The sequence below is a fragment of the Drosophila bipectinata genome, chromosome XR (genome assembly GCF_030179905.1).
Source record: "Drosophila bipectinata strain 14024-0381.07 chromosome XR, DbipHiC1v2, whole genome shotgun sequence".
Classification (NCBI taxonomy): domain Eukaryota; kingdom Metazoa; phylum Arthropoda; class Insecta; order Diptera; family Drosophilidae; genus Drosophila; species Drosophila bipectinata.
In genome coordinates, this window is record NC_091735.1 from 15,198,685 (window position 1) to 15,212,793 (window position 14,109).

The 14,109-nt window shown below is 37.4% G+C and overlaps 2 protein-coding genes across 2 annotated transcripts; both read right to left on the reverse strand.

Moving 5' to 3' along the window:
• Window positions 1-5,240: 5,240 nt before the first annotated feature.
• Window positions 5,241-5,732, reverse strand: LOC122321933 (high mobility group protein D-like). Its single transcript, XM_043213051.2, has one exon. It carries the CDS (start codon window positions 5,678-5,680, stop codon window positions 5,372-5,374), a length of 309 nt encoding a protein of 102 aa, XP_043068986.1. The 5' UTR covers window positions 5,681-5,732; the 3' UTR covers window positions 5,241-5,371.
• Window positions 5,733-10,037: 4,305 nt separating this feature from the next.
• Window positions 10,038-10,544, reverse strand: LOC122321941 (high mobility group protein D-like). Its single transcript, XM_043213063.2, has one exon. It carries the CDS (start codon window positions 10,388-10,390, stop codon window positions 10,082-10,084), a length of 309 nt encoding a protein of 102 aa, XP_043068998.1. The 5' UTR covers window positions 10,391-10,544; the 3' UTR covers window positions 10,038-10,081.
• Between the last annotated feature and the right edge of the window lie 3,565 nt (window positions 10,545-14,109).

The following is a 14,109-nucleotide window of genomic DNA, read 5'->3' on the forward strand; positions in this document are numbered from 1 at the left end:
AAAATAGCCCGTGAAATCGGAGTGAATCGAGAAAGTGTTCGGTTGATTGCAAAAAATGAACTTAATCTCAGGCCCTACAAGCTCCAAAAAGTGCATCTTCTTACGGATGACAATAAGCGCGTGAGACTCCAAAGATGCCGTCAGCTAAAGCGTCGCGCCGCAGGTCAAAAATGGGAGCGTATTCTCTTCACGGACGAGAAGATATTCACCATCCAACAGGCGCACAATCACCAAAATGACGGAAGCTGGTCGGCTGAAGCTCCAGGTACCTCTGCAATAATCGAGCGCCGTCAATGTGAGCAGTCTTTATGGTTATGGTAATGGTTTGGGGAGGAATATGCGCCACCGGCAAAACACCCCTTGTTTTCATCGATCAAGGGGTCAAAATCAATCAGGAGTGTAACCGGGACATTTTGAAAACTGTTGTGCTTCCTTGGGCCCAGCAGCACTTCGGTGATACGGAGTAGACGTTTCAACAGGATTCAGCGCAAGCCCATAGAGCCAAATTGACTCAGGACTGGTGCAAAGCCAATTTTCCTTTATCGGACTTTATCGCATCCAGTGAATGACCACCATACTCGCCAGATCTTAATCCGATGGACTACAGTGTGTGGTCTATTTTGGAGTCCAGGGCATGTGCTAAACGCCACATAAGCTTGGAGGCGCTGAAGCAATCATTGCTCCGAGAATGGGATCGATTATCGGAAGAAGACCTGCGGCCCAATGCGCTAAATTTCCAGAAACGTTTAGGGCTCTGCATCGCAGCACAAGGAAGCCACTTCGAAACCGGCTGAATATATGTTAACACAATACCTATTTAATAGTTGTGCATCTGCATTTTTTCTCAAATACAGTCCCTTCAAAAGTTATGATCAAAAATGTTTGTCCGGGGTATTTATTGTCACCCTGTATGTTTACATTAAATATATAATATGCATATATACAATATTACAAAAAATATTGTATCTATATCATAAAAAATTAAAGCTGGACATGTAAAAAATTTAAAGAATATAAAATGTGTATTTCTATTCAATATCTACTCTATGATCTTTAACAATAATATAAATACCTCATAGATTTTGGGATAACTTCTCCTTTATCAGTAGGAAACCGTTTATCAGTAAGAAAATTATGATTGAACATGTCAAGTTCGTGAAGGAGACGTGACGTGATTTTTGCGGACGAATCCAAGTTTAACCTTTTCGGATTTGATAACAGGCAATATGTTTGGCGGCGTGCGAATGCTCGAACCTAAAAACCTTAAAGCTATGGTCAAGCACGGAGTCGGACATATTATGGTTTGGGCCTGTATGGCTACGTCTGGAGTCGGAAACTTGGTTTCCATTGACGGAGCTATGGATGCTATGGTGAGCCTCACCATTTAAAAAAAAATCTAGCCCGAAGCGCAGAAATCTTGCGTATGCTTAGGACTTAGGTTTTATCAAGACAAGCACACTGCTGGCAATGTGTAGCTTTGGTGGGTCTTAAACTTTCCACATGTAATAAAAACACCAGCACAGTCTCCAGACTTCAACGTTTTTGAGAACTAGTGGGTGATTTTGGACGAATCGATCCGTAAAAAGAAAATAACGAGCAAAAATGAGCTGAAAACTGTCTTACTGGAGGAGTAAAGGAAAATTCCTGTTGAAACCACAACAAAATTTGTGAAATCTAGGGGAAACCGTTTACAGGCAGTAAAAAAACAAAAGAGTGGCCCGACCAAATATTAGATTAAACAAGAAAGGAAAGCTAACTTCGGGCGGAGCCGAAGTTTACATACCCTTGCAGTTAAAACCGGATATATATCGCAAACATCGGATATAGTTGGCTGATCCTTATGATTACATCATAATAAAACTAATTAACTAAAATAAAAAATCTAAAAAAAGTTCCAAACTTCTATCTTCAAAAATACGAAAGTTGATATTTCTACCAAGTACCATTTCCGATCGTTCAGCTATATGGCAGCTATAGGATATACTCGGCCGATCCTAATGAAATTTGGTAGGTTGGATCAACTGTTCTTGTGGGCTTTTTATTCTTCTAACGAGTAGTGATGATATTTCGGTTCAATATTTTTAAAGGATATTTCGGTGTTTTTGAGTATTACTACCGCCCGTCGTCTTGTCTTGGCGCTAATATCGTTTAATTTGAACGCTAACACTAATGGAATTTGTATAAATTTGCATTAAACTGATAACTTACCAAATAACTATAGACTCAAATAATTATACACAATTAATTATTAAATGAAGCATTTCCTTACTTCTTATTAAATCAAAAAAGGTTTATGCTATCGTATTGTAAATAAATTCAAAAACGAAACTGCGTTAATAGTTTTTATGATTCGGCACAATCCAACCTACGTGTATTTCACGAAACACAAAAAATGCTAGATTAAAATTGTTTAATATAAAACTTTAGAAAAGAACATATACATAAAGACACATCACATTAAACAAATATTGAATTAAACACTTAAATTTTACATACCTCCACTAATATTTTCCATTTTACTTAGTTTTAAAATGTTAAGTAGAGCTTTGGCAATCTTACTTTTAAATGTGCTATTATTTAGCGCGCCAAAAACCACAACTAGCACTCATGCAAAATCCGAAATCACTAACTCAAAAAAACCAAAATTATAGCATTTCCGATCAATCAGTTGTATGGCAGCCATAGCATATAGTCAGCCGATCCCAGTTCCGACTTATATATATACTGCGTGCAAAGGAAGGAACGGTGTGTGCAAAGTTTCAAGTCGATAGCTTTGAAACGCCAACAACCATCGAGCAAAGGGAATTAGTCCTAAAACATTTTAAGGTCGGAAAAACGCAGCACGCTATAGCCGAAATGATTTTCTTAAGGGGTTATATACCTTTTTTTTCTTCAAAAAAAACGAAAAATTTTTTTTTGCTGAATCCTAAAGTATATCCCCTACAGAATATTTTCCCAAAGTTTCATGGAAATCCGAATAATAGTTCGATAGGAAAACAGCGTTTTGAGGCGCGGTTCGTCACAGCTGCGGACAGCGTCAAGCTACTTTGAATGCGATTATCTCAAAGTCGTGTTTTTCCAAAAGTGCCTTCGCCGTGACCACAATTACACAAAAACTATTTGATCGATCTTCTTCAATTTTTTTTTAAATTATTCGTAATGATTGTGCCGAGTTCGTGAACGATTCAGTTTTTTTGCGTCCATTTTGATTTCGCAGAAAAAAATTTTTTAATAAAATTTTTAGAACTGAAAACATCAATTTTTTGGAAAAATGTTTACTGTATGCAGGAAAAACCAAATATTCTTGAAACTAATCGTTCACAAACTGGATATAATATTATACTAATAAAAAATTTTTGGTTTTTGGATTTTGGTTGACCGGCTGGACTGCTATCGTGGTCACCGCAAGCCGCTATAAAAAAAAGGGTTCCGAGAGAATTGCCATAACTTTGTAAATTGTTTATATTTTTTTAAGAAAAAACGCTTATTGTTTCAATAAAAACATGTACTTTCAATAAAAAATAACTTCAGTGTCATAAAATAATTGCTACACATACGAAATAAAAATCCAAAGTTCCCTCAATTTTTTCGCTTAAAAAGGTATATAACCCCTTAAGCCTCAGCACGGTGCAATACATAATTCAAAGATTCGGCCCTACCGACCACTGTTTTAGTCCGACTTCATCCAGTGCTGTAAAGCCAAAGTTTTTCAACATATATGTAAATGTTCAAAATAAATTGTAACCTTAACTGTGAGCAAAAAAATTACTTATTTTTGTTGCAAGCACATACCAGATTGTTATTTGAAACCACTCTAAATAAAACCACCTGGGGTGTAAGTTGAATAAACTGCCATGCTGCATAACAAACATTTTTTAAAATGTTTATAAATTTTTAATAATTAATAGTGAAAAATCAAGGATTAAGCCACAATTCAAAGAAAAATTTAATGCTTAATAATAGGGTTTCAAATAATTAGAACTTTAAAATCGAAACAAGAAAGCAAAGCTAACTTCGGGCGGAGCCGAAGTTGATATACCCTTGCAGCTAAAACCGGATATATATCGCAAACATCGGATATAGTTGGCCGATCCTTATGATTACATCATGATAAAACCAATTAATTACAATAAAAAGTCTAAAAAAAAGTGCCAAGCTTCTATCTTCAAAAATATGAAAGTTCATATTTCTACCAAAAACCATTTCCGATCGTACAGTTATATGTCAGCTATAAGATATAGTCAACCGATCGTTATGAAATTTGGTAGATCAGATTAACTGACTAAAAATAGAATGTGTACCAAGTTCCAGTTTTCTATCTTCAAAAACACGAAAGTTGGGTCATTTCCGATCGTTCAGTTATATGGCAGCTATAGGATATAGTCGGCCGATCCTTATGAAATTTGGCATATCGTAATATTTTGCCAAAAATAGCTCTCATGTCAAAATAGAACTCTCTAACTCTAAAAACACCAAAGTTATACCATTTCCGATCAATCAGTTATATGGCAGCTATAGGATATAGTCGGCCGATCCCGGCCGTTCCGACTTATATACTGCGTGCAAAGGAAAGAAGGGTGTGTGCAAAGTTTTCAGTCGATAGCTTTAAAACTGAGAGACTAGTTTGCGTAGAAACAGACAGACGGACAGACGGACAGACGGACATGCTCATATCAACTCAGGAGGTGATCCTGATCAAGAATATATATACTTTATAGGGTCGGAGATGTCTTCTTCACTGCGTTGCACACTTTTGGACAAAATTATAATACCCTCTGCAAGGGTATAAAAAAAGGGCATCACTGCAAATTAAACTCAGCTTTAAAACTCTGAAGCGATTTGGCCTACTGTATAAGAGGCCTGTTATTTCACTTGTGTTTCATAAAAATCTACATTTTACCAATTAAGTCCACGAAATGTTTTAGTTTATTAATTAATAAATTAATAATTTTAATTGCAGTTTAATTACAAATTCAACACTTATGTATCAACCGAACTTTTCACGTAAAAGTGCGATTTCATTACTGATTTTAGACAAAACACTAGCAAGATCGTCGGTGTTTTTGAAATAACTCAGAACAGGCATGTGTGGAATCCTAAAGTGAAATTGAAACGAAATTAAGTTGAAGTGTTTTGTGTGGCACAACTGATCGTTCCTTTTTCCTTTTTTTTGTTTTCTTTTTTTTAAGCTTTTATTGAATGGAAATATATTATCGCTTACAACATTGGGAAAACATTGATTGTATTTTACATTGTATATTTGCTTGAAGCTTTTTGATGTTAGTGTTTTTTGTGAGGATACTGTGCGTGTCACTGAAGATGGTGGTGCTACGCCTACTCGTTCGTTTACTTCTTAATTGTTACATTATCCCTATCTGCGTGAGACTTGTTCTTTCTGCTTTTTAATGACGCTTATTTTCGAACGTCTAGTGCGCATCTGCTGACCATCAGTGCTGCCACCATTGGCCTTGTACTCCCTCATGGCGCAAACGTAGTCCTCCTTGGCCTTGGCAGCCTTGGCCTCCCACTCCGACTTGTCCGTCATTGAACGCCATAATTCACCTGCCTTCCTAGTCACCTCGGTTACTTTGATCCCGGGGTTATCTTCTTTTATGGACTCACGGATACTGCTGAGCCACAGCATGTAGGAGGAAAGTGGGCGTTTCGGTCTTTCGGCCATTTCAGTTCGTTTTTTTTTGTTAAATATTTCGAGCCTCTCATGTGAGTTTGAAGTTAGTACTGATTTTCCCAAGAATACTTTTCTCAGTCGTTTGACAATTAAAGAATATAGTCTACTGATTTCAGTTCTATTTCCTGAAACACGAAATTTACGGCACCGTTGCTTACAAATATTAAATGAGAGTTCCCCCATACCCGCTATTCAGACTTTACGATAGTCTATAATACTGGGTGACAATAAATAACCCGGACAAACTTTGAAACAATATATTATAAATGTGTTATTATGCAGCCCTTAAATAAATGCATTTATCGATAGCTTGTACTTTTCTGAAAAAAATATAATTACATTTTTATGATTCCCATCAATTTGATATTTGTTTCGAGATGTCTAACAATCGTTGTGCAATTTTAGAACTGTTTCAACAAGGAAATCACCAATGCGACATTGTTCGTTTGCTGGGCATACCAAAACAAACGATTTAATGAACTTGGCCACGTTTATGACCGCCCCGTCGCGGATCGTGAAAAAGCTTATCACTCGGAATTGCAGCGTCTCGGTCATAAAAATAGCCCGTGAAATCGGAGTGAATCGAGAAAGTGTTCGGTTGATTGCAAAAAATGAACTTAATCTCAGGCCCTACAAGCTCCAAAAAGTGCATCTTCTTACGGATGACAATAAGCGCGTGAGACTCCAAAGATGCCGTCAGCTAAAGCGTCGCGCCGCAGGTCAAAAATGGGAGCGTATTCTCTTCACGGACGAGAAGATATTCACCATCCAACAGGCGCACAATCACCAAAATGACGGAAGCTGGTCGGCTGAAGCTCCAGGTACCTCTGCAATAATCGAGCGCCGTCAATGTGAGCAGTCTTTATGGTTATGGTAATGGTTTGGGGAGGAATATGCGCCACCGGCAAAACACCCCTTGTTTTCATCGATCAAGGGGTCAAAATCAATCAGGAGTGTAACCGGGACATTTTGAAAACTGTTGTGCTTCCTTGGGCCCAGCAGCACTTCGGTGATACGGAGTAGACGTTTCAACAGGATTCAGCGCAAGCCCATAGAGCCAAATTGACTCAGGACTGGTGCAAAGCCAATTTTCCTTTATCGGACTTTATCGCATCCAGTGAATGACCACCATACTCGCCAGATCTTAATCCGATGGACTACAGTGTGTGGTCTATTTTGGAGTCCAGGGCATGTGCTAAACGCCACATAAGCTTGGAGGCGCTGAAGCAATCATTGCTCCGAGAATGGGATCGATTATCGGAAGAAGACCTGCGGCCCAATGCGCTACATTTCCAGAAACGTTTAGGGCTCTGCATCGCAGCACAAGGAAGCCACTTCGAAACCGGCTGAATATATGTTAACACAATACCTATTTAATAGTTGTGCATCTGCATTTTTTCTCAAATACAGTCCCTTCAAAAGTTATGATCAAAAATGTTTGTCCGGGTTATTTATTGTCACCCTGTATGTTTACATTAAATATATAATATGCATATATACAATATTACAAAAAATATTGTATCTATATCATAAAAAATTAAAGCTGGACATGTAAAAAATTTAAAGAATATAAAATGTGTATTTCTATTCAATATCTACTCTATGATCTTTAACAATAATATAAATACCTCATAGATTTTGGGATAACTTCTCCTTTATCAGTAGGAAACCGTTTATCAGTAAGAAAATTATGATTGAACATGTCAAGTTCGTGAAGGAGACGTGACGTGATTTTTGCGGACGAATCCAAGTTTAACCTTTTCGGATTTGATAACAGGCAATATGTTTGGCGGCGTGCGAATGCTCGAACCTAAAAACCTTAAAGCTATGGTCAAGCACGGAGTCGGACATATTATGGTTTGGGCCTGTATGGCTACGTCTGGAGTCGGAAACTTGGTTTCCATTGACGGAGCTATGGATGCTATGGTGAGCCTCACCATTTAAAAAAAAATCTAGCCCGAAGCGCAGAAATCTTGCGTATGCTTAGGACTTAGGTTTTATCAAGACAAGCACACTGCTGGCAATGTGTAGCTTTGGTGGGTCTTAAACTTTCCACATGTAATAAAAACACCAGCACAGTCTCCAGACCTCAACGTTTTTGAGAACTAGTGGGTGATTTTGGACGAATCGATCCGTAAAAAGAAAATAACGAGCAAAAATGAGCTGAAAACTGTCTTACTGGAGGAGTAAAGGAAAATTCCTGTTGAAACCACAACAAAATTTGTGAAATCTAGGGGAAACCGTTTACAGGCAGTAAAAAAACAAAAGAGTGGCCCGACCAAATATTAGATTAAACAAGAAAGGAAAGCTAACTTCGGGCGGAGCCGAAGTTTACATACCCTTGCAGTTAAAACCGGATATATATCGCAAACATCGGATATAGTTGGCTGATCCTTATGATTACATCATAATAAAACTAATTAACTAAAATAAAAAATCTAAAAAAAGTTCCAAACTTCTATCTTCAAAAATACGAAAGTTGATATTTCTACCAAGTACCATTTCCGATCGTTCAGCTATATGGCAGCTATAGGATATACTCGGCCGATCCTAATGAAATTTGGTAGGTTGGATCAACTGTTCTTGTGGGCTTTTTATTCTTCTAACGAGTAGTGATGATATTTCGGTTCAATATTTTTAAAGGATATTTCGGTGTTTTTGAGTATTACTACCGCCCGTCGTCTTGTCTTGGCGCTAATATCGTTTAATTTGAACGCTAACACTAATGGAATGTGTATAAATTTGCATTAAACTGATAACTAACCAAATAACTATAGACTCAAATAATTATACACAAAAAGTGCGTCATATTCATTAAATGAAGCATTTCCTTACTTCTTATTAAATCAAAAAAGGTTTATGCTATCGTATTGTAAATAAATTCAAAAACGAAACTGCGTTAATAGTTTTTATGATTCGGCACAATCCAACCTACGTGTATTTCACGAAACAAAAAATGCTAGATTAAAATTGTTTAATATAAAACTTTAGAAAAGAACATATACATAAAGACACATCACATTAAACAAATATTGAATTAAACACTTAAATTTTACATACCTCCACTAATATTTTCCATTTTACTTAGTTTTAAAATGTTAAGTAGAGCTTTGGCAATCTTACTTTTAAATGTGCTATTATTTAGCGCGCCAAAAACCACAACTAGCATTCATGCAAAATCCGAAATCACTAACTCAAAAAAACCAAAATTATAGCATTTCCGATCAATCAGTTGTATGGCAGCCATAGCATATAGTCAGCCGATCCCAGTTCCGACTTATATATATACTGCGTGCAAAGGAAGGAACGGTGTGTGCAAAGTTTCAAGTCGATAGCTTTGAAACGCCAACAACCATCGAGCAAAGGGAATTAGTCCTAAAACATTTTAGGGTCGGAAAAACGCAGCACGCTATAGCCGAAATGATTTTCTTAAGCCTCAGCACGGTGCAATACATAATTCAAAGATTCGGCCCTACCGACCACTGTTTTAGTCCGACTTCATCCAGTGCTGTAAAGCCAAAGTTTTTCAACATATATGTAAATGTTCAAAATAAATTGTAACCTTAACTGTGAGCAAAAAAATTACTTATTTTTGTTGCAAGCACATACCAGATTGTTATTTGAAACCACTCTAAATAAAACCACCTGGGGTGTAAGTTGAATAAACTGCCATGCTGCATAACAAACATTTTTTAAAATGTTTATAAATTTTTAATAATTAATAGTGAAAAATCAAGGATTAAGCCACAATTCAAAGAAAAATTGAATGCTTAATAATAGGGTTTCAAATAATTAGAACTTTAAAATCGAAAAAAAAGGGCATCACTGCAAATTAAACTCAGCTTTAAAACTCTGAAGCGATTTGGCCTACTGTATAAGAGGCCTGTTATTTCACTTGTTTCATAAAAATCTACATTTTACCAATTAAGTCCACGAAATGTTTTAGTTTATTAATTAATAAATTAATAATTTTAATTGCAGTTTAATTACAAATTCAACACTTATGTATCAACCGAACTTTTCACGTAAAAGTGCGATTTCATTACTGATTTTAGACAAAACACTAGCAAGATCGTCGGTGTTTTTGAAATAACTCAGAACAGGCATGTGTGGAATCCTAAAGTGAAATTGAAACGAAATTAAGTTGAAGTGTTTTGTGTGGCACAACTGATCGTTCCTTTTTCCTTTTTTTTGTTTTCTTTTTTTTAAGCTTTTATTGAATGGAAATATATTATCGCTTACAACATTGGGAAAACATTGATTGTATTTTACATTGTATATTTGCTTGAAGCTTTTTGATGTTAGTGTTTTTTGTGAGGATACTGTGTGTGTCACTGAAGATGGTGGTGCTACGCCTACTCGTTCGTTTACTTCTTATTTGTTACATTATCCCTATCTGCGTGAGACTTGTTCTTTCTGCTTTTTAATGACGCTTATTTTCGAACGTCTAGTGCGCATCTGCTGACCATCAGTGCTGCCACCATTGGCCTTGTACTCCCTCATGGCGCAAACGTAGTCCTCCTTGGCCTTGGCAGCCTTGGCCTCCCACTCCGACTTGTCCGTCATTGAACGCCATAATTCACCTGCCTTCCTAGTCACCTCGGTTACTTTGATCCCGGGGTTATCTTCTTTTATGGACTCACGGATACTGCTGAGCCACAGCATGTAGGAGGAAAGTGGGCGTTTCGGTCTTTCGGCCATTTCAGTTCGTTTTTTTTTGTTAAATATTTCGAGCTTCTCATGTGAGTTTGAAGTTAGTACTGATTTTCCCAAGAATACTTTTCTCAGTCGTTTGACAATTAAAGAATATAGTCTACTGATTTCAGTTCTATTTCCTGAAACACGAAATTTACGGCACCGTTGCTTACAAATATTAAATGAGAGTTCCCCCATACCCGCTATTAAGACTTTACGATAGTCTATAATACTGGGTGACAATAAATAACCCGGACAAACTTTGAAACAATCTATTATAAATGTGTTATTATGCAGCCCTTAAATAAATGCATTTATCGATAGCTTGTACTTTTCTGAAAAAAATATAATTACATTTTTATGATTCCCATCAATTTGATATTTGTTTCGAGATGTCTAACAATCGTTGTGCAATTTTAAAACTGTTTCAACAAGGAAATCACCAATGCGACATTGTTCGTTTGCTGGGCATACCAAAACAAACGATTTAATGAACTTGGCCACGTTTATGACCGCCCCGTCGCGGATCGTGAAAAAGCTTATCACTCGGAATTGCAGAGTCTCGGTCAGAAAAATAGCCCGTGAAATCGGAGTGAATCGAGAAAGTGTTCGGTTGATTGCAAAAAATGAACCTAATCTCAGGCCCTACAAGCTCCAAAAAGTGCATCTTCTTACGGATGACAATAAGCGCGTGAGACTCCAAAGATGCCGTCAGCTAAAGCGTCGCGCCGCAGGTCAAAAATGGGAGCGTATTCTCTTCACGGACGAGAAGATATTCACCATCCAACAGGCGCACAATCACCAAAATGACGGAAGCTGGTCGGCTGAAGCTCCAGGTACCTCTGCAATAATCGAGCGCCGTCAATGTGAGCAGTCTTTTTATACCCTTGCAGAGGGTATTATAATTTTGTCCAAAAGTGTGCAACGCAGTGAAGGAGACATCTCCGACCCTATAAAGTATATATATTCTTGATCAGGATCACCTCCTGAGTTGATATGAGCATGTCCGTCTGTCCGTCTGTCCGTCTGTCTGTTTCTACGCAAACTAGTCTCTCAGTTTTAAAGCTATCGTCTTGAAACTTTGCACACACCCTTCTTTCCTTTGCACGCAGTATATAAGTCGGAACGGCCGGGATCGGCCGACTATATCCTATAGCTGCCATATAACTGATTGATCGGAAATGGTATAACTTTGGTGTTTTTAGAGTTAGAGAGTTCAAATTTGACATGAGAGCTATTTTTGGCAAAATAATACGACATGCCAAATTTCATAAGGATCGGCCGACTATATCCTATAGCTGCCATATAACTCAACGATCGGAAATGACCCAACTTTCGTGTTTTTGAAGATAGAAAGCTGGAATTTAATACAGACTCTATTTTTGGTTAGTTGATCCAACCTACCAAATTTCATTAGGATCGGCCGACTATATCCTATAGCTGCCATATAACTGAACGATCGGAAATGACCCAACTTTTGTGTTTTTGAAGATAGAAAGCTGGAACTTGGTACAGATTATATTTTGATCCATCCTACCAAATTTCATAAGGATCGGCCAACTATATCCGATGTTTGCGATATATATCCGGTTTTAGCTGCAAGGGTATATAAACTTCGGCTCCGCCCGAAGTTAGCTTTCCTTTCTTGTTGGTTATGGTAATGGTTTGGGGAGGAATATGCGCCACCGGCAAAACACCCCTTGTTTTCATCGATCAAGGGGTCAAAATCAATCAGGAGTGTAACCGGGACATTTTGAAAACTGTTGTGCTTCCTTGGGCCCAGCAGGACTTCGGTGATACGGAGTAGACGTTTCAACAGGATTCAGCGCAAGCCCATAGAGCCAAATTGACTCAGGACTGGTGCAAAGCCAATTTTCCTTTATCGGACTTTATCGCATCCAGTGAATGACCACCATACTCGCCAGATCTTAATCCGATGGACTACAGTGTGTGGTCTATTTTGGAGTCCAGGGCATGTGCTAAACGCCACATAAGTTTGGAGGCGCTGAAGCAATCATTGCTCCGAGAATGGGATCGATTATCGGAAGAAGACCTGCGGCCCAATGCGCTAAATTTCCAGAAACGTTTAGGGCTCTGCATCGCAGCACAAGGAAGCCACTTCGAAACCGGCTGAATATATGTTAACACAATACCTATTTAATAGTTGTGCATCTGCATTTTTTCTCAAATACAGTCCCTTCAAAAGTTATGATCAAAAATGTTTGTCCGGGTTATTTATTGTCACCCTGTATGTTTACATTAAATATATAATATGCATATATACAATATTACAAAAAATATTGTATCTATATCATAAAAAATTAAAGCTGGACATGTAAAAAATTTAAAGAATATAAAATGTGTATTTCTATTCAATATCTACTCTATGATCTTTAACAATAATATAAATACCTCATAGATTTTGGGATAACTTCTCCTTTATCAGTAGGAAACCGTTTATCAGTAAGAAAATTATGATTGAACATGTCAAGTTCGTGAAGGAGACGTGACGTGATTTTTGCGGACGAATCCAAGTTTAACCTTTTCGGATTTGATAACAGGCAATATGTTTGGCGGCGTGCGAATGCTCGAACCTAAAAACCTTAAAGCTATGGTCAAGCACGGAGTCGGACATATTATGGTTTGGGCCTGTATGGCTACGTCTGGAGTCGGAAACTTGGTTTCCATTGACGGAGCTATGGATGCTATGGTGAGCCTCACCATTTAAAAAAAAATCTAGCCCGAAGCGCAGAAATCTTGCGTATGCTTAGGACTTAGGTTTTATCAAGACAAGCACACTGCTGGCAATGTGTAGCTTTGGTGGGTCTTAAACTTTCCACATGTAATAAAAACACCAGCACAGTCTCCAGACCTCAACGTTTTTGAGAACTAGTGGGTGATTTTGGACGAATCGATCCGTAAAAAGAAAATAACGAGCAAAAATGAGCTGAAAACTGTCTTACTGGAGGAGTAAAGGAAAATTCCTGTTGAAACCACAACAAAATTTGTGAAATCTAGGGGAAACCGTTTACAGGCAGTAAAAAAACAAAAGAGTGGCCCGACCAAATATTAGATTAAACAAGAAAGGAAAGCTAACTTCGGGCGGAGCCGAAGTTTACATACCCTTGCAGTTAAAACCGGATATATATCGCAAACATCGGATATAGTTGGCTGATCCTTATGATTACATCATAATAAAACTAATTAACTAAAATAAAAAATCTAAAAAAAGTTCCAAACTTCTATCTTCAAAAATACGAAAGTTGATATTTCTACCAAGTACCATTTCCGATCGTTCAGCTATATGGCAGCTATAGGATATACTCGGCCGATCCTAATGAAATTTGGTAGGTTGGATCAACTGTTCTTGTGGGCTTTTTATTCTTCTAACGAGTAGTGATGATATTTCGGTTCAATATTTTTAAAGGATATTTCGGTGTTTTTGAGTATTACTACCGCCCGTCGTCTTGTCTTGGCGCTAATATCGTTTAATTTGAACGCTAACACTAATGGAATGTGTATAAATTTGCATTAAACTGATAACTAACCAAATAACTATAGACTCAAATAATTATACACAAAAAGTGCGTCATATTCATTAAATGAAGCATTTCCTTACTTCTTATTAAATCAAAAAAGGTTTATGCTATCGTATTGTAAATAAATTCAAAAACGAAACTGCGTTAATAGTTTTTATGATTCGGCACAATCCAACCTACGTGTAT